Here is a 25,999-nt window from a genome sequence, read left to right on the forward strand (position 1 = left end):
CCATAAGAACAACATATCTAATTTAAAATATACCCAGTGCAATCTTTTTTTCCTTCAGAAGAGTGGAACACAGGAACTCCAGTTTCCCACAAAACTCTTTTCATACTTCAACCAGGACTGCTCTGATTAGTTGATGTCTGGTATTCTGGGAGGAGGAGGACAAATTCCAAATGAAACCTTAAGTCAAGGGTGGGCATGGCACATTGGAAAGAGTTCTGGATTTAGGCATAGAAAACCTGAGTTGAAATCAGTTTGCTATTTTTACTTGTATAATCCTGGACTGAGACCTCAGTTTCATTAACTATAACATGAGGTGATTGGATCAAATGATCTCTGAGGTCCCCCTCCAGCTCACTAACCAAGAAAGCAAGTGTTTTCTCATAGGCATTTGATGGCCTTCATTGTGGCCTTTTTGCATACTTGTCCAAATGCAACCTGGATTGTGATTTTGAATAAGCTTAAGGATGGGTAAATGGTTCTAATTCTTCTAGGAATTTATGTAACATTTACTTTTTACCTTTTTTATGTAGTCACACACACACAAATCATAAAAATTACTCCACTATTTAGAATGGGTTTCTTGCCTTTTGGGAAGTCAATATTTTCGCACAACTCTAATCCAAACCTGTCTGCTATGAGAGGTGACAGACACTCATCGGGGAGATGAATTCAGTGTTAAAGTCAAATATCATGTCCTCAGCACATAACAAGTGGAAACAAAAATTGTTAAATGGTTTACTTCTTTGTATTCTTAAAAATGTTGGTAAATGTGAAAGAATTCAAATTTTTTTTTTAATTTCTGCCTATATTCATCATGGGGAAAAAGCAGTCACTTCTTTGTTCTTGTTTATACTACACACATACTTCCATTGCACAGGAGAAGGTGTGAAATCATTGGGTAGATTTCTATTCCTCCAATTAAAAAAAAGTCACTCACCCTCTAATGTATGTAAATGATCCCAAATGCCAGAGGACTCAGAAGTGGTTTCTGACTGAAAACAGCCAGAAGAGACTATAGGCTCATAGACATGGAGCTGAAAAGGGACCTTGGAGGCCAAGTCTAAACCCTAGAATTTACAGGATAGGAATCTGAAGTGCATAGAGTGTAAGGGCTTGCTCCAAGTCACATAAGTATCTGTGATAAGATTTGAACCCAGGTCTTCTTCAAAACCAAGGTTCTACTGTACCATATTGCCAGCCTCCATACTCATCCTGGAAAGGATTCTAAGCTACAGATCAGAAGTACAAGGTTATTAAAAATCCAGACACTTTCTCCCAGAATATGACGTCCCTCATAGGCAATGGACAATGGCTTGGAGAGCCTTTCAGTAAGACTGTTAGGTCTGCAACACTTGCAAAATTGGCTGACTGGTGATTTTCTCTGTGAAAAATGCTGTCAGTTCCCCTTAGTGCCCTTCTCTCTTTATCGTGGAATAATTATTGGGATCTGGGATGTATACTCAAAGGTCAATCTGATGCGAGCTCCTGGGAGACCCGCTGGGCAGGGAGGGGACACACACATGTAGCCACTTAGAGGCATCCCATGGCCCACAGGGCTTCCTTCCTGTGCGTACATAACCTCAGCTTATTCATACCAAGAAAGCAGAAATCAAAGCCACTGCTCAACTCATGGACTGATTAAGTTGTGAGGGACTCAGAGCTTATCTGGCCTAATTGCTTGATTTTACGGAGAGGATGTCGAAGCCCAGAGGAATGAAAAAATTTGCCTAAAGTCACATAGCTAGGAGCAGAGCCAGGAACTCTTGAGTCCATGAGAATGGACAGGGAGAATGGCCCCTAGGTTCTAGGCAATTTGCTTTCTAAGGTGACATGCAACATATACAGTCATGGCCATTTTTATTCATTTCCTCACCGCAAGTGTTCAATCTGAATGGAGCAGAAATCCAGATTTGGCTGTGCTGTGGAAAGCAGACTAGAACACCGTCTTTGAAAATTTTTTGCACCCTTGAATCCAAGTGGAAAGTGCTATCCCGAAAAGCAGGTTAGCATACTGATGATGCAATCCGATGTACAGAGGGCAGGATTTCACAGCATTCCAAAGACAATTTGGCACAGCATTAAATGCTTATGATGGACTGACTAAACCCACTGATAGAGACACAGGCAAACTGTATTTCTCTTCCATGTTCTTGATGACTATCAATCAATTAGTCAGCAAGCATCAAGTGCCTACTACATGGCGGGCACTCTATGTCCAAAGGTCAGAAACATTTTAAATTGAATTGCGTTGTATTTCCTTAGAAGTATAGTAGTAGAGGGCCTTCTTTTTGACATGGACAAACCTTCTTAGCAAAATATATCTTGCATGAGTTATTCAGGCATACCTCAACAAACCTCTTGTAGAAGAGGTACCTGAGAGCTCCGAGGTGTCGCTGGTTCATGACGTTTGGGCAGAGACCTGAAACAAAAGAGAGAAAATATCTCAACTCCATGACTTGTTAGTAGACTTACGGTGTGTTGATTGTGCTTTCTTTTCCTACCCTGGGAGTTGGTGGTAGAGAACGGGAAATTACTTTGTCATGAAATTACTGTCACCTTGTGCATATTTCCCCTTCAACATTTTAACCAATTCTATGTCTTGATAAGATGCCAAAAGCCCATTCGCCCCCAGTAGTGGTAGCAGCCCCTACTGAGGCTGTGGCTGCTCTAAGCTGATGACTAAGAGCTTTTGCCCCAACTGAGATCCTTACTCTGAACCTTTTTCTCACATTAGGACGGAAATGGCCCTCTTTCCCCTAGTCCTGAAATACCATCTCATCTGGTTCCCACTCCTCTATATTCCTTTCATCACTTGTCCAAGCCTAGTCCCATACAGGGACCTCTCCTCACCTCTCCAGCTACATGCTGCTGCTTAAGCCCTGACCAGATTCCATCCTACCCTTAGGGATGGGGATGAACTATCAGAACTCATTCTTCAATAATTAAGAATCTATCAATCATTTATTAAATACCTTCTGCATGCCATTTCCTATGCTAAGCACCCATCCTGTCATGCCCTCCCCATTTTAACTGTCATTCTATCTCCTCCCTGCCCATACTCCCTTATTGCTATCCCTCAATGCCCTACTCCAAACCTATTCATTTTTCCACTGGGCTTTTTTTTTTTAATAGCTTTTTATTTACAAGATATATGCATGGGTAATTTTTCAGCACTGATCCTTGCAAAACCTTCTGTTCCAACTTTTCCCCTCCTTCCCTCCACCCCCCCCCAAGATGGCAGATTGACCAATACATGTTAAATATATTAAAATATATGTTAAATACAATATATGTATACATGTCCAATTATTTTGCTGTACAAGAAAAATTGGACTTACAAATAAGGTAAAATTAACCTGAGAAGGAAATCAAAAATGCAAGTGGACAAAAACAGAGGGATTCATTGGGCTTTTTTAAAGGCCCCCTCAGAGTTAGTAAACATGTTTTCATCTTCTATCTTATCCTTTTTTGTTCCTTCCATTTTTTTGCACCAAGACTTGGCTCTCTTTTGATTATGCGACCACCCTGGCCATCTTTTCCAGCAGTGATTGCACTTTCCCTCACACCCTGGGACTCACTGAGTTAGAATACTCTTCACTCCTCCTTGCCACTTCTTGGCTTTATCTTCATTACTCTACTTTCATCGCTCAGAGATTGATGAACCTCAAACCATCTTTACAAATCAAATGAGATTTGGGTTACAATCAGTTGCCAAGTCTTGCTTCTACTTTCATAACATCTCTACATTTGACCCCTTCTCACTACACATTCAGCCAACACCTTAATTTAGACTATAATGGTCTTCCTGCCTTAAGTTTCTCCTAGACCAATCCATTCTCCACAGAGCTACCAGTGTTGAACTGTGGAACTAACTGAGTGACTCTGCTACTCAATAAACTTTAGTGACTCCCTATTGCTTCTAAACTCAAATATAAACTCAAGTTTGCAAAACCCAAGACAACCTAGCTCCAATCCTACTTTTCCCCTCTCATTTTATATTACACCCCACCCCTGCACAGCAATGCATCTCTTGTCTCCATGACTTATACTGGCTGCTCCCATTATGCTTGGTTTATGTCTGTCTTATATAATCACTTATTTCTGCCAAAACTCAACTCAAATGCCACATTCTATGTGAAACCTTTCCTGATCTCCCCAAGTACCAGTGTTTTTATTTTTAAACTATCTCATGTTTCTTCTATGAGAAACAATGGCATTGTGGGTAAAGAGCTGGTCAGGAAGATCTGGATTCAAGTTACATTTCTGATATATATTGGCTGTGTGACCCAAGACACGTCATTTAACTTAGGTGACTTTTGAAGATGATGTAAGTTGCAGGGAAGGTGCCAATCTCTTTGGGTGGATGGTATTTCCCCATTTGGGAATTCCCTACACCAATGAAATTATTCCAGGTTTCATGTCTATCCTATTCTTATTTAATATGTACAAGTTGTTTCCCTCCATATAATTAAGCTCTTTGAAAAACAGGCTAATCCAATTTTTTGTTTTTGTAACAAAAGTACCTAGCTCAGTGTCTGGCCCATAGTAGGTGCTTAATAACTGCTTGTTTATTTGATAATATAATGGCCACATCTCAGCTTTTGCCCTCTTTGGAAAGCAGCATGATGAAGTTAAAAAAAAAAAAGATTCTAGACTTCAAGACAGACGGGGGCATTGCATTTTAGTACTTACTTGGCTATAATTTTTTTGCATAGGCTTGGTCAAGTTTTTTCTTTCTTTGGGCCTCAATTTCCCATAAGTAAAATGAAGGAGGCAGACTAGATAGTCTCCTAAATCTTTTCTAGTCGTGATTATTTATGACCTGAGAGTCCAGAGAATCTGATCCATCACCTCTGTCCAGACAGCTCTTCCATTATTCACTGAGCCTTGTACACAAGCCCAGAGTAGCCATTTCAGACAAGTCACTAACATACATGGGACAGGCCAAAGAGGGAAGAGGCAGGGAAATTGATTAAGGGGACATTTTGGAACCCAAATATCAAAGAATTAGGGCTAAGAATATGCTAGTAGCTAGATAATTTTATATGACATAGCAAAAAAGTTCTTTGACTTTTTCAAATGTCCTGCATAAAGCAGTTTTATGTATTTATACCCGAATACAGAGAAAGGCAGTTTTCCCTGGACATCAGTTGGTCTGCACCTCTTAAGTCATCTTGTGATTTAACTTGGTGGCTTTCATCATGCTATTGTCTAAGTGAAAAGTATTTGTCATTTCATCAAAAATTCAAACTGGAGCACATCATCCCTAATAACAAATTATTTCAGAATTTAACCGCTGCACCCAAACCTATTAGTCAGATACAAGCAACCTCTATCTGGGATATCTTTGTCAAGGACAAATGCTATTGGAATAACAAAAAACCATGAATATTGTACACTCTACACATGCTTGCAAATAGGAGTAAAACTCACAGCCAGTGGTTCTTCCTGACCACCCTGCAAGGAAAGCTTTTCTCAAAGTACCTACCCTCTAAACAAAGGCAGTCATCATCTCTGCTTGGCCCAGGCTACTCCACACCAGGGCTGCTGAGGGCAGTCACAAGGATTCCCTGCAAGGTCTTCCACAGGCAAAAGCAGTGGCAGACGTTTGCTGCTGCTACTACTAACTGCTTGTGCTGGCTATTGGCCATGGTATCGGTAGTGACTTGGGAGGCTGCCACTGTGACAATGCAGTCAGCCCCTAACTGGATTTTCTCAGTTAGGGAGGGAACCACCATGCCAAACACAGAAATGCATAACACGAAACTTTCCTGTTTGGGGCTGGATCCTGATAATCCTGATGACAGACTTCAAGTTCATGAAGTCTGGATTGTCATGCAAAAAATGTTGGAATCCCGCTTTCCCTCTTTAGGGAGATAACAGCAAGAGGGAAAATACACTGAAATAGATAACATTTAGGTGAGAATAATTTTATGGCTAGTGAGGAGCTACTGCGATTAAAAAGGCTGGATAATCTTTTCTGGGTATCTCTGCTTAGAAGGGATTCTTATCATTCTAAAAAGGTGTTTAAGACTCGCTTTCTCTATGAACTCTTCCCAACTACTACAGTCTTAATTCTTCTCATTTCTAGGAATACTTATGGTAGCTGGGTGTGTCATCCCTGCCATGGGGAAGCTGAGGCTGGTAGATCATTTAAGGTGGGAAGTTCTGATTTGCAAGAGGGTTAAGGACAATCAGGTGTCCAAACTAACGCCAGCATCAGTATGCGTGGGAGAAAGAGGTATCAGGCTGCCTTGGGAAGGGCAAGATGGTCCAAGTCAAAAATAGAGTGTCAAAATTTCTGTGTCAATTAGCACTGGGATTTGGCCTGTGGTAGTCAGATGCTGTATTTCCAGCCTAGATGAGATAGGGAGACCAAGTCTCACTCCTTCCCAAAATTTGCACTTATAGTTAAAAAAAAAACACCAAATATCCAATCTATCAATAAAATAACAATTAATAATAATAGCTAGCATTTATATGTCTTTAGTGTTTGTGAATTAAATCATTGGATCCTCACAACAAATTTATGATAGGCACTATTATCACCATTTTCCAGATGAAGAAATTGAAATTAAGATTAAGTGATTCCATTATTGTTCGGTAAGAAATGACCAATAGTTTCAGAAAGGCCTGGAGAGACTTACACAAACTGATGCTGAGTGAAACAAGCAGGGCCAGGAGATCATTATATACTTCAACAACAATACTATATGATGATCAATTCTGATAGACCTGGCATCCTCAGCAATGAGATGAACCAAATCAATTCCAATGGCAGTAATGAACTGAACCAGCTACACCCAGCGAAAGAACTCTGGGAAATGACTAAGAACCATTACATTGAATTCCCAATCTCTATATTTTTGCCTGCCCGCATTTTGGATTTCCTTCACAGGCTAATTGTACAATATTTCAGAGTCCGATTCTTTTTGTACAGCAAAATAACAGTTTAGTCATGTATACTTATTGTATATCTAATTTATACTTTAATATATTTAACATCTACTGGTCATCCTGCCATCTAGGGAGGGGGTGGGGGGAAGGAAGGGAAAAATTGGAACGAAATGTTTGGCAATTGTCAGTGTTATAAAATTACCCATGCATATAACTTGTAAATAAAAAGCTATGAAAAAAAAAGATTAAGTGATTCCCTCAGGGTCACTTACATAGCTAATGGGTGTTGGAGACAAGATTCAAATTCAGTCCATCCTAATTCCAAGTCAAGGATTCTATCCATTGGGCCATCCAGTTGCCTGGATGGGTAGCAGGATTATAGACCAAAATAATCCATGCACTCAAGGAAGTTATCAGAAGAATTAAGATATGAGCATATACATAAATATAACACTATAAACTAAATAGATCCAAGGAAATTTTCTGGTGGAAAAGCACAGTGGGGGAGGTGGCAATCAAGAAATGCTTATGCAAGAGAAAGTTGAACTTTGAAGAAAGTTATAGACTCTCAGAGGCAGAGATGAGGAGGGAGTACATTAAAGGCTTGGGGAGCAACCAGTGCTAGGACATGAAGACAGATGATGAAATCTGGTGTGACCAATAGTAAGAAAGCCACTTTGGCTGGACCATCAGAGTACACATGAAAGGAAGTAAAACATAATAAGGTTGAAAAGGGAGGCTGACACTAGATTGGAAAGGGTTTTAAATGCCCAAAAGAGTGGGTTTCTATTTGATCCTAGAGGCAAGAAGAGGCTGCCTAGGCTTTCTGGGAAGGGGTATGATGCAGTCAGATCTGTGCCTTGCAAATAAAGCTTAGACAGTTGTATGTGAAGGATGGAATGGAGAGGAGAGAGACAAAGTGAGAAGACCAATTAGAAAGATGCTGAAAAAATATTAGGGTAAAAAATTAAGAGGAAAGAGGTGAACCCCTCATTTTTTTCAATGAGGGCTACATGAAAAGATTTTGTGGCTATAGAATCTATAAGAATTGGCAACTGATAAGATATGGAGGAGATAGAACACAAGGTTTTGCAAGGGTCAGTGTCGAAAAATTATCCATACATGTTTTTTTAATTAAAACTTTTTATTTTCAATATATATATGGGTAATTCTTGACATTCACTCTTACAAAACTGTGTTCTAATTTTTTCCCTCCCTTCCACCACTTTCTCCCTCAGTCAGCAAGTAATTCCACATATGTTAAACATGTCATGCCATGTATACATATATTGCATTTATCTTATACTTTAACATATTTAACATGTATTGGTCAACCTGCCATCTCGGGGAGGGGATGTGGGGGGGAAGGAGGGGAAAAATTGGAACAAAAGGTTTTGCAATTGTCAATGCTGAAAAATTACCCATGCATATATCTTGTAAATAAAAAGCTATAATAAAATAAATAAATAAAATAAGCATGTCATGCAATATTTTGAAAATAAAAAGCTTTGATTAAAAAAAATATGGAGGAGAGGAAGAGATTGAGGAGGGGAAGATGATTCTGAGATTATGAACCATGGGGACTAGAGGGTGAAGAACAAAGAAACTTAGAAGCAGAGTGGGTTCAGGAATAGGTAAAGAAAATAAATTGTTTTGAACATGTTGAATTTTGAGATGCTTATGGGACACATACAATTGAAAATGTCCACTACCAGCAGCTGGCAAGATCATCAAACACAAAACTGAGAACTTTATAATTTTCTTTAATCATTTCAAGTCTGAATCTTGCCTACTTTAAAACAATATATACATTCAAGGGGTAGAGAGAACATGCTCCTAGATTTCCTTATCTCCTGAAAATAAATACTTATTGACTGATTTAGGAGATAAAGTAAGGTACTGAATGAGCTTGAGTCTGTTTCTCTATTCTTAGACTGGAAAGGAGGCTCATAGTCAACTAGAAGAGGCAACCTTCCACATGTTCACCCAGATAAGAGAAAAAGAAAGAGTTGTAGGGAAATGCTTTGTGGGAAACACAGCTCTCTTATGAGGAATAGCTTGGGCAGTTTCCTGGACAGGCATAGAGTAGAGTAGAAAGCCTACATTTTTGCCTTCAGTAAATAAGCTAAAGGAAAGACTATGAAAGGAGAAAATGAAATCTTTTCTTCCAAGTTCACTTAGAGAAGATATAGCCTATCTTCTAGGTTATATATTCCTCTATATATAGGAAGGAGGAAAAAACTAAGTTAGATATTTACCCTGTCCTTGCTCATTTTCTTTTAGATAGGAAACATATGAAGTCAGCAGAATCAGTACATTACTTAATGCAGCCAGCCCTGAAAGATTTAATAATTATCATCTAATGGTGATGAAAAAAAGATTCTATGGCATCAAATGTCAATTTGGAGGGAGACTATGAAATCTCCTTCATTAATCATCTCTTCAAAAATGCAGAAATATTCCCAAGGGGGTAAGTCCGTGAGTGCAATGATGGTGACACAGTTCCTTAGCACAGACCCTTCTGACACTGCTCTGAGATTCTATGGTATGCTTAAGCAGCTTCATTTTTACTATTAAACAAAAGAAAGTTCCCATTTATGCTTATCTCATCCTGTCAGTCCTCATAGCATATCAACTGAGCAACATTTTCAAATATACCAAGATAGCTCTGGACAAATTCTTATTTTCAAATTCAGGTTAATAAAATATTAAGACATTTATCTCTTCACTTTTTCTGCAGCTCTACATCTCAATTATGCCCTGGTTGACTGTTAAGAGCACGTTACACCTCTGAAAGGGATGCAGTGATCACCATGAATCTCTAGGAGATTCATGCAGCCTAGGAGCTAAGTTTGAAGGAGGAGATGCTCCTACTTTACCTGAGAAAACCCTCTGAATCCTATATAGTCCTCTTCTGCCCTCTGCTGTTTCCATCTCATTCTGCTCTTACCTGAGAAAGATTTCATCATGTTCAGGCCAATTAAGTTCTTCTAGAGACTAGATCGAATCTAACACTCTGATTTTACAAAAGAAGAAAATAAGGTTTAGAAAAAATAAGTGGATACTAGTTAGTTGGAAAACCAAGATTAGAACTCAAATTTCTTGATTCCTTAGTTCAGAGATACCAATCTATAATTTAGGTTTCCAAATCCACCACTTTCACTTGATAATATATATCCACACCAATCACACACACCACTAGGACTCTGAGTCCTAGAATATTAAGCCTTTGAGATGTAGTGCCAAATAAATTTTTTCCTATCTCCTGTTTCCTCACTCCCCACAGGATCAAGATCAAATTCATTAGTCTGACATTCAAGGCTCTCTATAACTAGACCTCAAACTACCTCTCCAACTTAATCTCATACTATTCTCAAATACAAACCCTCTTCTCCATTCATGTCAGTCTCTTCATTGTCCCTGAAGCACATTAGGCTCATTTAGCTCTCCACCTTGGCTTACACTACTCTCAGAGGCCTTATAATGCCAGCCTGGTAACCTATTATTCTGAGCTGCTTGGCACATGTAGACTGAACTATATAGTGACAATCATAATTCACATGGGTATGATGCTTTAAGGTTTACCAAGTCCTTGGCAAAAATCCTTTGAGGATTTGATTCAAAGAGAAAATAACCTACACGTTCAACTAGGTATAAAAATCTACAGGTATCTTTTAGGGTATAATCTATTAAGGTAACTACAGGGAAGCAGGAAGTAAAGTGGGTAAGAGAGAAGTATGGGGCTGACAGAATGGAAGGCAGGTTGGGGGGAGTAGTGTAGTCAGAAGCAAAATACTTTTGAAGAGGGACGGTGTGAAAAGGGAGAGAACAGGATGGTGGGAAATACAGTTAGTGATCATAACTGAAACTTTTTTACAGCAAGCTTCTCTGATAAAGGCCTCATTTCTCAAATATAAAGATAACTGAGCCAAATTTATAAGAATACAAGCCATTACCCAATTGATATAAGCTCAAAGGATATAAAGAAGCATTTTTAAGAAGAAGAAATCAAAGCTATCTGGGGTTACGTGGAAAAAAATGACTTAAATCACTACTGATTATAGAGAAATGCAAATTAAAAATCTGAGTTACTACCTCACACTTATCAGATTGGACAATATGACAAAAGAAAAATGACAAATATTGGAGGGAATGTTGGAAAATTGAGATACTAATACTTTGCTGGTGGAGTTGTAAACTGCTTTAATCATTCTGATTTTGGAACTATGCCCACAGAGCTATAAAATCAAGCATAATTTTTTAACCCAGCAATAAATACCAAAACCAGATCTCTACCCCAAAGAGCTCAAGAAAAAAGGAAAAAACCCCACATATACAAAAATATTTATAGCAGCTCTTTTTGTGGTGGCAAAGAATTGGAAATTGAGGTGATGCCACCATTTGGGGAATGTCTTTTGTAATACTATCATGCTACAAGAAATAATAAACAGGATGCTTTAAGAAAAACCTGAAAAGACTTAGAAGAACTGAAGAAAAGTGAAGTGAGCAGAATCAAAGAACAGTGTACATAGAAATAACAATATTATACAATAATTATTGTAAATGACTCAGTTATTCTCAGAAATACAATGATCCAAGACAATCCTGAAGAATTTATGATGAAAAATGATATTCACCTCCAGAACTGATAGAATATGAATGTAAAATGAAGGGTTTTTTGTTTTGTTTTGTTTTGTTTTGTTTTCCTTCTTTTTCTCCTTTGGGTTCATGTTTTCTTTCACAACATGACCAATATGGAAATGTGTTTTACATGACTATACATATATATATGACCAAATCAAATTGCATGAGAGCTGAAGGGAAAAGGAATTTGCAATTCAAAATTTAAAAAAATTAAAATTTGTTTTTATATGTAACTAGAAAAAATAAAATGACAAATCACTTTGAAATAGTATAAGTAATTTGCAACAAATCACTTTGAAATAGTACAAGTAATTTGCAAATTCCCATTGTGAAGAAAGATAAAGTAACTTGTTCAAGATCACATACAAACTACTGCTGTAGTCTTGAACAAACCACTTTACTCCATGCCTTAGTCATCTATTATGTCTCAATGATTTTTGTTTCAAAAAAATCAATCTTATCTCTCCATAAAACTGCCAGCAACTTGAGTGCAAGAAGAGAAATAAATTACAGGTACATTTTGGAAGCAGAAAATGTTATCATCAATCCCAATTCTTGGATTGTACCCCCTACAGTATCTGCTTCAGAACCAGCCATACAGATGCTTAATAAATACTTTTTGAATTGAACTAAATTTTTTTTCTCTTCTACCTGCCTATAGGCAAGTTAGAACCTAACCCCAACCCTTTGAAGTAAAGCAACTGGGTTGGGGTGATCAAGGAAAGCAGAAGCACAACCAACAGAGATGATGAACCTGGATTGTTATCATCAGAGAAAAGAGAACCTAATTGAGGACAAGGAGTTAATGAACCCACTGTGCTAAACTCCTTTCTTTTTTAATAGAGAGCATGAGGAACAACATATGATGCTTTTGTAACAGATGTACTAATGATAGCTGACGTTGATAAAAGTGCTAAAATAGCTATGAAGCACTTTAAAACATTGTCATCTACTACTCACAACAATCCCTAACATAGGCATAAGTACTGTTATTATCTCCATTTAATACTTGCAGGCCAAAGGGCTATCAAACTGTGTATACTCTTTTATTCTGCAGTCTCTACTAGATCTGTATCCCAAAGAGATAATAAAAAGAAAAAAAACCCATATATACAAAAAATGTAATAGCCTTTTTTTTTTTTTTGTAGTGGCAGGAAACTGGAAATTGAGTGGGTGTCCATAAGTTTGAGAATGGCTAAATATGTTATGGTATATGAATATTATGGAATATTATTGTTCTGTAATAAAATGATTATCATGATGATTTCATGAGTGGCCGGGAGAGACTTACATGAACTGATGCTAAATAAAGTGAATAGATCTAAGAGAAGATAGTGCACAGCAACAACAAGATTTTATGAAGATTAAGTCTGATGGACTTAGCTCTTTTCAACAGTAAAGTGATTCACGCCAATTCCAATAGACTTGTGATGGAGAGAGCCATCTATACCCAGAGAAAGGACTGTGGGGACTGAATGTGGATCACAACATAGTATTTTCACCTGTTGTTTACTTACTTGTTTTTTTTTTCTCATTTTTTCCCCATTTGATCTGATTTTTCTTGTGCAGCATGATAAATGTGGAAATATGTTTTAAAAAATTACATGTTTAACCTATATTGGATTACTTGTCTATAGGAGAAGGGGTGGTAGGAAGGGAAGAAGAACAATTTGGAACAAAAAGTTTTGCAAGGATGAATGTTGAAAACTATTTCTGCATGTGTTTTGAAAAATAAAAACTATTTGTATTAAAACAAACAAACAACAGTTGTAGAAACTAGAGTGCTGTGACCTGCCCAAGATCACACAACTTGACAATGTTTTGAGTTGATTCCAATCCAGGCCTTCCAGGTGTCAAGTCCAGTCTCAAAAATATTTGGGGATGGCTACAAGCACACACTTATTCCTGTGTAATTCTTTACATTGCAATTTCTGTTCTAACAATTGACCCCAATTTGTCTAGTAAGGATCATAAACTTAAAATGGGGAAGAAATCTTGAGAATCATGCCTCAAGCTTTTCACAGTATAAGAGTATAATACTGAAAATACAAAATCTTTTTTAATGTAATTTTAGAATCTGTTTTTGAAAGTAGATATCTAGAAAAGGAAGTGATAATCACCAGAAGCTATCATGCATTTTTCCAGAACAGGTTGCACCAGCCTAGCCTCATTTACATACTTGGCAGGGGTACCAGGCTAGTGAAACAAGTGAATACCATCACAATAAAGCTAAATTAATTTGGAACTGATTGAGGGGCTACATTCAGGAGGTCCCAGGAACCTTTGACTGAGACAATTTAACATTTTTATCAATTATGTGGATAAAAGCAAATGGTATGTTTATTAAATTTGCAGATAGCATGAAGCTAAGGAGAACCAACACATTGAATGGCAGAGTTGGGATTTAAAAAGATCCTGAAAATCGAGAACATTGGCCTGAATCTAAATGAAATTTAAAAAAGGATAAAGATAAAAGTTTTGTCCTTGGGTTCAAAAAATCAATTTTATAAATACAAAACAGAGGAGGTACAGCTAGCATAAAAGTTCATCTGAAAAAAAAAAGGGGGGGGGAGAATTTTAGTGGACTGCAATGTAAACTATAAATATCTATCACCTTTCCTTTAATCTACTCTTCTATAGGTTAAGCACGTTCAATTTCTTCAACCCTTCGGCAGCTGTCATGATTTCCTGATTCTACATCATCTTGGTGGTTTTATTCTGTACACTTTTCATTTTGCCAGTGTCTTTTATAACACGTGTTGTCCAGAATTAAACACAATGTTCCAGATTTGGTCTGACCAGGGCAGAGGTCAATGGTGTTATCATTTCCCTCCTTCTGGGTGTTAAGACTTCTATTGATGCAGCCTAAAAATCTCAATTCATTTTTTTTTAGCTGCCACATCACACTGTTGGCTCCTGTTATGCAAAACAATATGACTGGGTCTCATGGCTAACATCCAAAGCAGGAAGTGATCCTCCCCTACTTCCCTCTCAAGTGTTCAGTCTTCAATAAGCACCTGGATACCCACTCACTCTCAGCAAAACTTGCTGTGTTTACATTGTTCTGGAAAGCACTTAGGAGCTATAGCAACACATACTATATAAACAAATACCAGGAATACAGAAGACTAATAAATACTGCACATTAACATCTGGTCAATAGGAAGCAATTAGCCCTTCTCTTAATTCATTAATTCTGCAATCACTTCATATATTCATTCAACACGAACTTATTAAATACCTAATATGTGTATGGCTCAATGGTAGGGTTTAGGCGAAGAAATAAGAAATGGAAGAGGAAGTGGCTGCCTTCAAAGGTTTGGCAGTAAAGCTAGGGAAGCACAGCATAGCCATGAAACAGCTAAGTAACAACACGACACAGTCTGTGAGAAGTGCCGGAATCAGTGGTATGGCCCAGAAACACTGAAGGAACTTTGAAGAGGGAAGTGATCAGGAAGACTTCAGAAAGGAAGAGGGACTTAATTTGGAGTCTAAAGAATCAAGAGGACGTCACAGCTAGAGAAAAAGGTTCAAAAAGGACATTTTGAGAGATGGCGGGAGGTGGGAAGGCAAAGGGTATGATGAACAGTATTCTACCAAGTTGGGATGAGAAGAATGTGTTTGGAAGACATGCACTAGATATGGAGAAAAGCACCAAGCACAAGCACTGGGAAAGCTGAAGAAAGGGCTCCAGATTCTGAGAAGAATACAGGGTGTGCCAAAAGTCTCAGTGCAGATGTAAGCTTTAAAAACTTCAGATATATAAATGCTACAAACTGGTTTTAAAAAATTTATTACTTAACATTCTAAAATAATGATGTTTTGTTGATTTTTAAAACTTTGTAAAAATTTTCATCAGCTGCTGTTGTGACTCAAAGCATGCATTTGTAATCCTAGCCTTAAGACCATCCAAAGAATGAGGTTTTTATATGATAGTTCTGATACAAAAACATAAGAAAAATGGAAATAGAACCAGTGACTGGAGTCACTAAGCCAGAAGACTTTCCCTACCAATTCACTTTTATCCAGTGTTACCCAGAAAGTGTCACACACATAAATCATAATGACTAAATACATTGTCTTTTAAAATTGAAAATTTATCATTCAACATTCACAAAACCAAATAAGTATAAAGAAAATTCAAATAATTAAGCCTTCAAATGATGTTTTTGTAAGTTTGTTTTTTATGCTTTTGAGATTATTAATATTTAAAACTTCACCGAGACTTTTGGGTATTTTAAAGTAGTAGAATACACAGCTTGTGTATTCTACAGTAGTCAGGGATATAAAACATGTATCCATTTAAAACCCAGAAAACAGCTTTAAAGTTATAATAAGACAATATTAGATAATGTGGTTCTTGTATCACAGCAAGTGTCAGATCTTCCCAATAAAACTAATATCACTATGGTATACTGGTCTTATCAAGCTTCCTAAAGGTATGTCTTGAAGGAAGTCCAGAATTTTGACTGGCATTTCAGAAGTGGGGAGAGTATGAGCAAGGTCACAGAGACCAGAATGAGACTGTCCTAAATGGAAGAGAAGGTCAGAGCCATGGAACTCCAGAGCTTGCCAGGTGGACGGCTGATTTTTCTCCTAATGATGCTAATGGCCACAGTGCACAGTGGGTATGGGTTCTCTTCTGGCCTCAATCCGTGATATCCTGCCGGGCTTTAATGAACAGTATAGAAAAGAAGTCTTTAGATCCCCTTAGGGAAGTTAGCTTTTTAAAAGTTGACAACAGAGGCTTTCACACCAGCAAAAATGAAGCTTTCAGCTGGGTTTTTTGCTCTGGGTCTGGGGAGAATGGACACAAATTGTTCTCTTGTGGGGAAAAGGAAGAGAAGATAGGATAGAGATGCAGGAAGGGCTGAAGAATGCACCCAAGTAAACTCTACTAGCCTTTGGCAGGAAACCAGCCTGCAGAGACATGCTTCCTTCAGCTCCCTTTATGGGGAAGAATGGTACGTTGCTCTCAGAGCTAGCCAAATTCCCTCAGTCCCTCAGGAGTTCAGAGGCAGGGGAAGAGGAGAGGCATGCAATATTCCGTCTGCTTGACCAAGTGGCAATGAATGCAGACTCGGGCCTGCTGAGTGACCCAGAGGCTCCTGCTGGGAACCTGTTCCCTATTTCATGCCCCCTGCTCCTCCAATTGGAATACAAAGCAATGTAATGAACAGATTGGGAAGAATAGCCTGGGACTGAAGGGGAAGTTATTTAAATGACTCCTCTGAACACCATAAATTCTGTTTTGTTTTGTTTTCTAAATGAGTTGCAAGAGTAGTATAAATATCCTTTAACTACAGCCTCCCTCCTCCAACCAAATTCAAGATGGACTGTTGCCATGTTTCTTTTCTCTGCCCTGGGTGAGCGCTTCCTCCCTGGAAGCCTTGATGAGTTATGGGTGGCCTATTTCATTAGGAAACAGAATGATAACTCATAGCTGGACATCAGAATCCAAGGACTTAAGCTCTTTGGAGGTCAGGATTTATTTCATACCACAGGATGAAACAGCACACTACTGTCACTAGCATCCCACACCGACAAAAGAAGTGACTGTTTCCATAATTCATAGGCTCCACTTTGAGATTACATCAATTAAGATTAATGGAACCATGACTCAGAACTAGCTCCTGATTACTGCTGGCCTGGATAGAAAGGTTTCGTTGGGTTTGTAATTTTTTTAAATAAAAAAGAAATCTTTTGGTGAAATGGTTTTTAAGAAAGACACACACCTGGATCTAGGTTGTACTGGCCCAGCAGCCTGAAGACAAGTTTGCTCAGCATTTTCTGGTTCAGTTTGTCTGCTCTTGAGGGAGGCACATTTTGATACTGTCTGCAAGAAAGAAGATAAGCAAGTACATCATCACAGATTTCTTCCATAGTTCTTTTAATAACATTATTGGTATGTGTCAGAGCAGAAGACTATTCAAGACAAGGATCTGTGTTTCTCCTTCACTTAATTCTTATAGTCAGGCCTGTGAGATAGTCATGGGACTATGAATCTCCACAGAGAATTCTAGTCAATTTAATCCAGTACATATTCAGCATATATAACATGAAAGGTATGGGGAATAAAAAGATAAAATGTAAGTCCTGCTCTAAAAGAGTTTTTAATCTAATAAAGAAGAACAGTACAGAACAAACAAATTAATAATGATGATGATAATTAACTACAACTAACATTTACCTAGTGCCATGTGCCAGGCATTATACTAAGCACTTTACAATTATCTCATTTGGTCCTTATGACAACTCGGCAAGGTAAGCTCTAGTATCACCCTCATTTTCTAGAAGAGAAAACTGAGGAAAACACAGATTAAATGATTGCCCAGGGTCATATAATCAATAAATTTCTAAGGCCAAATTTCAACTCGGGCTTAACGATTCTAGGCTTAGCATTCTATCCATTGTATTGCTTCCCCTATACAAGGGAGAAAAACAAATGCAGAGAGCCAGGTAAAGTACTATGAGAAATTTAAGGAAGGAATAATTTCACTCCTTTCCAAACTATGTGCAATATTTAGGAGGAGTAGTAAGGGAGAAGGAGCAAGAACAAGGAGTTACCACTGTCACATATCAGTCTGCTTCATCCCATCATAGCAGACAAAAGAGACAACAACATACATACAGGCATGTACACAGACACAGATCTACACTTTTTCAAGAGAAAAAAATCATGAGAGGCTGTGCTCAGAGTCTTGGCCTTTATTGATTTCTTAGCTACATCAACAGAGACTCCCCCTCCTTACCCCAACTTAAAAATCCCTACAAAATGTACTCTACCACAGGAGGATCTCTATACACATCTTGTGGCTGCTGGGAACATGGTGAGAAGCATGTATGCAATTGGAGGCGTGGGTTCATAAGCTGCTTGGAGCATAGGAAAATCAGGTAACCCCTAGGAGTTTTCAGTTTCTTCATCTATAAATGAGATTAATTGCTGTACCATCTATTTCATAGGGTGATTATGAGTGTGTAAAAACTATAAAGCACTATATACCTGTAAGGAAAAATGATTAGCTCCTGGGACAATATCCAGAAACTTCTCGTAAAAGATATGTGAAGAGTTAAAGTTGTCATTTGTTCCTTCTCCAAGGAAAAGTAATTTTCCAAAGTATTTTTAATGTCATTTGTTTTTGATTTGCCATACCTTTTAATTGCTTATATTCTGTTCAGCCATGTGGCTCTGAAACCTGCTGAGGTAGCAGATTCTAAAACTTTTGCTGAAGAACCTGACTCTAGAACCCATCGTGGTGCCATGTTCTCTGCTTCTCAACCACCTGATTTAGATGCCTAAGTCTAGAGAGCAGAATTACACTGCAAAATTACTCTACATGGCATCTTTGGATTACTTACCTGGCAATATCTCTAGTATTAAAACTGGGATGACACCATGTATCCATGATCTGTAAGAGTTGGCTCTGAAGGTGTGGATAGTCAGCCACGTAGTCCTCAACAAGGTTTGCTTTATCCTGAAGAAGCAGGGGTGTGCACATCTAAAGTGGAGGGAAGAAAACCACATGCACATCAACAATCATGTTATGATGAACACTTTGTAATAATAATAGATAAATAAATGACCAGGCCTCAGACTCAGAAAGTATAAAGAAGCTGTGAAACCCAGGAAGGAGAAAGCTCTGAAATTAAACATGATAATGTTGAACTTCATACTTATAACCTATAACACTGCAGTTGTGCCATCTATCTATAGGACTATAAGCCTAGACACTTAATAAGTTCAGACCTCAGTCAGAAGTCAGAAAGAACATTTTTGATTTAGGATGAGACAAGGACACTTATTGAGAGTAAATGAAACAAAAACATATTTAGGTTTTCTTAACTCTTTTAGGCTTAAAACCAAAAGGGGCAGGGGGGGTGGGAGGGGACGGGGAAGAAATACAGTCATGTGCTCTAAAGAAATTAAGCTGGCCTCAATGCACTGGGTGCAAGTTAGGGTTAGTTACTCAAAGTGGTGTAAGTGACCACCCAATGGATTTCCACATCCTTGTTTATAGTTGTAGCAATGGTGGGAGGAAAGAGATTACATCATTCTAATTTCTTTTGATCAATACAGTATCCTTTCTGATCCTGTTATGTCTGTCAAAGAGCTTTTTTCTTGACTGATGGATAGCATCCTTCTTCCACTCTTTCCTCCAGACTCTCTGCAGAGCTAGAGTAGAATCCCACTCCTACCTACCTCTGAATCTCCCAGAAGAATTTTCTTTTTGAAGAAGGAATGCTGCACTATCTTGAGGACAGTGGTTTGGGTCCTGATTTTGTTGAAGCTTGATTCTAACACATCATATATGCAAACAAATGACTTACCTTTTCCACATCCAATTCTGGTTGTAACTTTAGCTTTGTACTTAGTATGACTGCCTGGAAAATACAGAGAAGAGAACTGATTTTTCATACGTGTATTTGAAAGAAATGCAGCAAAGTTAGCAGATGGGTAAAACATTCAGAGTGATCATTCTGACATTCCTACTTAGAAATGTGAGGGCCTATGTAACATTAAATCATGTTTAACTCATTCCTTTCTACAAACTCAATGGGACTCTGCACTTCACGGGCGTCCTGACCAGACTGGCCTACAAAAAAGGAATCACCTAGTTCAGGAGGTTACCTGAATGGAAGGAATACCTACAAAACAAGGCTCCTCTATGGTCCTGTAACCAATGAGTTTTTAAGAGTGGAGAATTAGAAAATCACTGACCAGAGCTCCTACCACTTAAGTGGCCAAGTTCTGGGATAGAAGCTGATGTTGAAAGTAAACTTTCTACACAGTTTCCTCTCCTCATTTCACCCTTTCATTCAATTCTCTGACTTTTCTCTTTTTCCCCTAAACTTTGCTCACTCCTTTATTTGCTCCCCTTAACCCCTTCAAGCACATCAAGTGCCCAATGAATGATAGTCTCTTCCCTAGTGACTGCCTCAGTTTGTTCTAATGGCAGATTACAACTTTGTACAACTCAGCTGGAGTGGAGGGCTGTGGCTCCTTGGCTATGAAACCCTGGCCCTGGCCCTCCCTAGCACTCAGGCATTCATGGGGAGTGAGATAAAGAGATATTAGACATACTCCTTTGCTCTGGGTCACAGATCATTTCTATATGAATTATGCTGACTCTCAGAGTAGCTGTCTTTTAAGTGTTTGGAAGGTGAGGAAGAAAAAGAGCTGATTATTTCCTTAAAGTAAGCACTTAACCTGGGAGTCCATGAACTTTTTAATAATTTGATAATTCCAATATAATACATTTCCTTTGCATTCTACATATCCCATTTTATGTATGTAAAATCACAATTCTGAGATGGGGTCTTTGGTTTTACCAAACTGCCAAAAGGTCCACAAAAAATGGGTTAAAAACATCTGCCTTAAAATAAATTAACAACCATCAATGTTTTGGTTGGCAACCCTTAAGGTTACAAATTTCCAAACCTAGACTGTTTTTTCAGTAATACATAATTCTATTCCATTAATGAGAAGCCTAATTATGGCTATATCAAGCCAGAATGCTACCCAACAGTTAATCTGAAACCAATTCCATTGAGATGCTCCCGAATATGAACTTGAAAACTCCTGTCTCAGAGAACTTGTCCATAAAAGAATACACTTCTCCTGGGCAGGGTTGCCTCTTTTTCTGGAATCCTATATGGCATTTCAGCATGCCCATAATCCACAAGAGAAAACGTTTTCTCTAGCCCTGACTACCAGCACGTACTGTTGACTTTTTTTGGTGCTATTAATAATTCCCATAGATCGAGCTCCCATTACATATAAAAATAACAGGCATGAACAAACATACAGACAGGCATACAGGCTACATTAAGCTATTCTCTCATCTTCCCATCCCCCTCTTTTTTTTCACAGCACAGATCAAAATAGAAGCATGGGAAAGGTTCTGGTCACTTCTTCCAGTTCCCTTCCCTACCCTATAGACTGCATTCATGGAGAGATGAAAAGGGGTGGAGTAAAGGGTAGGGGCAGGCATAAGCATCAAGAAGCCTTTTCATCCCTCTGCCAGTTGGTATGGTCTCCATGTAGTCAGTTGCCTTCATTCTGATTCTTGACCTTTGCTAACAATTCCTCTTTCGATGGGTTCTTCTCCAATCTGATAACTGTCCTAGAAGTTGAGCAAAGAGCAAACCCCTGCCTGAAATCTAACCAATAAAAGGAAATGTCTTATTGAGGGTTTTTTAGGCAGGCATCTTCAAGGACAGTGGTGCCCCACAGGAGTGAGACTTTATACTACTTAGACACATTTTTTTTAAAATTGAAACTTGCTTGAAATAGCAATTGGATGACTGATCACCGGGCTGTTGTCTAGAAAAATAGTTAAGTGGGACTAAAGGGAATTTTGGAAAATATTTTCAACATGTTTAAAGAAAAATTTGGTTTAAACTTATTTGCTCTAGAAAGTCAGATTTCCAAAGAGAAAAAAGGAAACTACTTTTCTTCAAGTTGAAATTATTGTAGTTTCTACTTGGGAGACAGGACTTCTAATTATTCACCTGAAGTCAGCTTTGGGTAAAGATTCCTCAATCCTTCAGTTTCTTAGTGTATTAGATTGAGGCTACAAAGAGTTAATACTCCCACAGCAATATAAATACAGAACCATCACTTAGTCACCTGAAAATTTTAAAATCACAGTGTAAGGGAAGAATGCTTCATTTTAGAAATCTATGTTTGGCACATATTCTATAGGCAAACTGTATTCTCATATACTTGGCACAAAAAGAAAAAATGAATATGTGAATAATGTGAAAGAATGATGAGAAGCAAACAAAATATCTGTCACAATGGTAAAGTGGAATGCCTTGATTAGCTTGAAATGCAAGTTATTTCTGGAAATACAGGGAAATATGATTTCCTGACTATCATTCATTGAGCTTTTGCCTGGATACATAATATGAATATGGAAAGAGAACTAGAAACTCCATAAGCAAGATATCTTCCCTCTGGAGGACATGTATTCAGCAGTGAAGGAAAACATCCCACAGAAAAGACTATATAGTGCAGAGGAAGCCTTCAGACATGCCAAGGGACAAAAGCTGCAGCACCCAGCTAAACAGGCTCACAGCTACCTTTTTGGGACCTTCACATTTGGCTCTAAGAAAGGGGGAAACAGGGAGGAGCAAACAGGCTCAATCTACAGTCAATAAAGTAAAGGACATACATTATATTTACTTATAGAATCTGATGCTCACTAACTAGACAAATCATTTGTTTTCAGCTAGTGACACCCAGTGTAAAAGGGAGGAAAAGGAGATCCCTGATGGAGGTAATAGGAGGAGATACCAGACAGGAAAAAAGCATTTTCCTGTTGCCAAGAAAATGAAAGGAGAATGACACAACATTAGTAACTATACTTCTATACAACAGTAACTATACTTGGCATTATGTTGCAGAGATCCACTATGAACAGAGAGGATTCAATAGATGAATTTCACTCAGATTTCTAAAGGTAGATTTTCTTTATAAGTCTTTGTTCTCCTTTTTTTTTTTTTTCCTAACAGACAGTATATCTCAAAGGTCCAGAGGTAGGCGAAGTATAGATACTGAACCTAGAGTTGGGCTCAAATTCTTGCTCTAATACTTACTGTGTGACCCTGAACAAGCTCCTTTACCCCACCTGTTTGTTCATCTAGAAAATGTAGATATTAATACTTATTACTACCTGCCTGCCAGTGTTATCATGAGGAAAGTACTTTGTAAACCTTAAATTACTACATAAATATGAATTATTATTATTGTTATGTTCCAATCAGTCACTGGCCCACTATACATGTCAAATTAACCCTATGTCAACACAAACTACAAAGTTTGATGCACAGATCATTAGGCAGGATCAGGAAGCCTGGGTTCTATTTCTAATTGCTATCATAGTCATGAAGTATGATCTTGGAAAAATCACTTCAAATCAATGGCCTCAGATTTCTGGTTTGTAAAATGAAAGTATTAAGACTAGATAACTTTCTGGTTATCTAGACTAGATATCTAAGACTAGATAACTTTCTAGCTCTAAAATCCTACATTGCTAAACTAAATGGACAGTTAATGTTCTGGGTTTCATCATCAACAGAAAAAGAAAGACTGGGGAAGGGAAAGGGAATAAGAATTTACATAGTGCTTACATTGTGCCAGACACTGAGCTACATGTTTTTGCAAATATTAGCTCATTTGATTTTCACAGTGATATAGCTAAGGAAGTGCTTTTCTTTCTCCCATTTTATAGTTGAGGAAACTGAGGCAAAGAGAGTTTAAGTGACTTGAAAAGGTCACATAGTTAGTAAGTGATTGAAGATGGCTTTGAACTGAGTCTTCCTGACTTTAATCTAGTGCTTCTATTCCACTTCACAAAAAAGAAGGTCTGGAGTTACCTGACCTCTTTGTGCCTCAGTTTCTACATCTGGAAAATCCAGATTTACCACTGATCCTGATTCCTAGACATTAAAGAAAGAAAGCTACCAGAGTCCTGGTCCTAGATTTGATTTTTTTCTATTTACAGGGCTATGTGACAAGACCTGGAAACAAATACAATCTGCTCTATGGATACAGGAAACCTCCAACTTTTCGGTTCTTGCAGATACAGTATGACCAGTGCTTATATGATTTTAGAATCATAAAGGGCCCCAGAAGTCATTTGCCCAACTCCCATCTTTTATAAATGAAAACACTGAGGCCCAAAGATTTTAGGCAGTTGGCCCAAGGTTGCACAGAAAGTAAAGTAGCAAAGAGATATCTGAATTCATGCCTTCAGGTTCCAAGTGCAGTACTCTTCCATTTTACAAGATGCCTTTCAAAACGCTTTCTTTTTCTTTTTTCTTATTCATGTTTCACACACAAGTAATTTCCTAATCTCTTTCTTCTTGACTTCTTGCACTTTACTAAGCCCATAAACCATTGACTATTTTTAGGTTTCACACCAGTGTCTCAAAGAATGATAACTAATATTTATGCACTGCTGTAAGGTTGCAACATACTTCACTTATACAGTTTCATCTAAAGCTCCCAATAACCTGTTGAGGTAGATGTTGTAATTATCCCCATGTTACAGATAAGAAACAGATTGAGAGGTTAAATGATTTACCCAGATCATGTAGGAAGCATTTGAAGTAAAATCTTCCTAACTTCCACATTTAGTTCTTTATCATCTATCTAACAGACTCCCTCAAATTTAATAATTTGCTAATTATTGCTAAATAATAAGCTAAAGGAAAACAATATCAGAGAGTCCACTGACACTCTGGCATATGCATATCTACAGACAATTCAGTGTTCTAGAGATACTTAATAAATGTATACATTTTATCATATTATTAGATTAAAAAACCAATTTATTCTGTTTCTAAGCCCAATTTTTCCAGATAATCTTTACCCTTTTACCCCAGCACCCACCCCCAGCATAAGATCTTCTATTAAATTTGCCCTTTTCTTCTCTATCTACCTTATTCAAATTCACCTGTTCTACTCTGGCTCCAGTACCAACTCTGTGTCAAAACCCTGGTTAATTATTCCCAGGTGATTAGAAAAGCCTTTCCCTTTACTAACCTTTTTCTAGTTTTTTTGTATACTTGAAGCCATATTTCATGTTGTAGCCGAAATAATTTTCTATACTTGTTTTCTAGACCAAAGTTGAATCAAAATTCATTATCTTACAGTGCTTTTTTTTTTTTTTTTTTTGTTATTCTCTAGATCAGATAAAAACTTTTAACTGTTGGTTTCTTTCTTTTTATTTTACTTAATAGTATTTTCCCCCAATTACTTGTAAAGATAGTTTTTAACATTCATCTTTGTAAAACTGTGAGCTCCAAATTTTCCTCTTTCCCTCTGTTCCCTCCTCCCTCTCCAAGACAGCAAGCAATATGATTTGGCCAAACAGAGATAACTATCTAGCTGCTGATTTCAAAATCAATCCTATCCAGTCTCTCTTCTCCCTCTAACAACTGGGTTATTCTCACCTTCCACTCCTCTCTTCTCAGTTCTCCATTCCCACCAAGTCAAGTTTAATAGTGAAATAAGCTACATATCTGGTGCTGCTGAGGCAAACAAACATTTTTGAGACAGAGAACTGGTTTACCAGATTAGCTATGGCTGGGAGCAAGAAAGAGACATGTAGATAAGCAATGGCCTATCTCCTGTGATAATTATAATAATGCCTTCAGGACAATTATACTTTAGTAGAAACACAACAATCGATATATGTTGTTTTATTTATTTACAAAGTTAGCTCTGCTGGAAGGAGGGATAAAAAGGATTGAAAGTAGCAATCTAAAAAAAAAAATCATGTTCTGAGTGAAATGAGCAGGACCAGAAGATCATTATATACTTCAACAACAATACTATATGATGATCAATTCTGATGGATGTGGCCATCTTCAGCAATGAGATGAATCGAATCAGTTCCAATAGAGCAGTAATGAACTGAACCAGCTACACCCAGCGAAAGAATTCTGG

At 37.8% G+C, this 25,999-nt stretch overlaps 1 protein-coding gene across 1 annotated transcript in view; it reads right to left on the reverse strand.

Moving 5' to 3' along the window:
* Window positions 1-25,999, reverse strand: part of EXD3 (exonuclease 3'-5' domain containing 3) — a 427,068-nt gene that overhangs the window by 217,099 nt on the left and 183,970 nt on the right. Inside the window, exons 7-10 of the mRNA XM_051976911.1 lie at window positions 19,870-19,923; window positions 18,901-19,040; window positions 17,277-17,377; window positions 2,346-2,419 (exon numbers count right to left, since the gene is read on the reverse strand). Of these exons, the coding sequence (XP_051832871.1) occupies window positions 2,346-2,419; window positions 17,277-17,377; window positions 18,901-19,040; window positions 19,870-19,923 (369 nt within the window). The remainder of the gene's footprint in view (window positions 1-2,345; window positions 2,420-17,276; window positions 17,378-18,900; window positions 19,041-19,869; window positions 19,924-25,999) is intronic.

The sequence above is a fragment of the Antechinus flavipes genome, chromosome 2 (genome assembly GCF_016432865.1).
Source record: "Antechinus flavipes isolate AdamAnt ecotype Samford, QLD, Australia chromosome 2, AdamAnt_v2, whole genome shotgun sequence".
NCBI classification, from domain to species: Eukaryota; Metazoa; Chordata; class Mammalia; order Dasyuromorphia; family Dasyuridae; genus Antechinus; species Antechinus flavipes.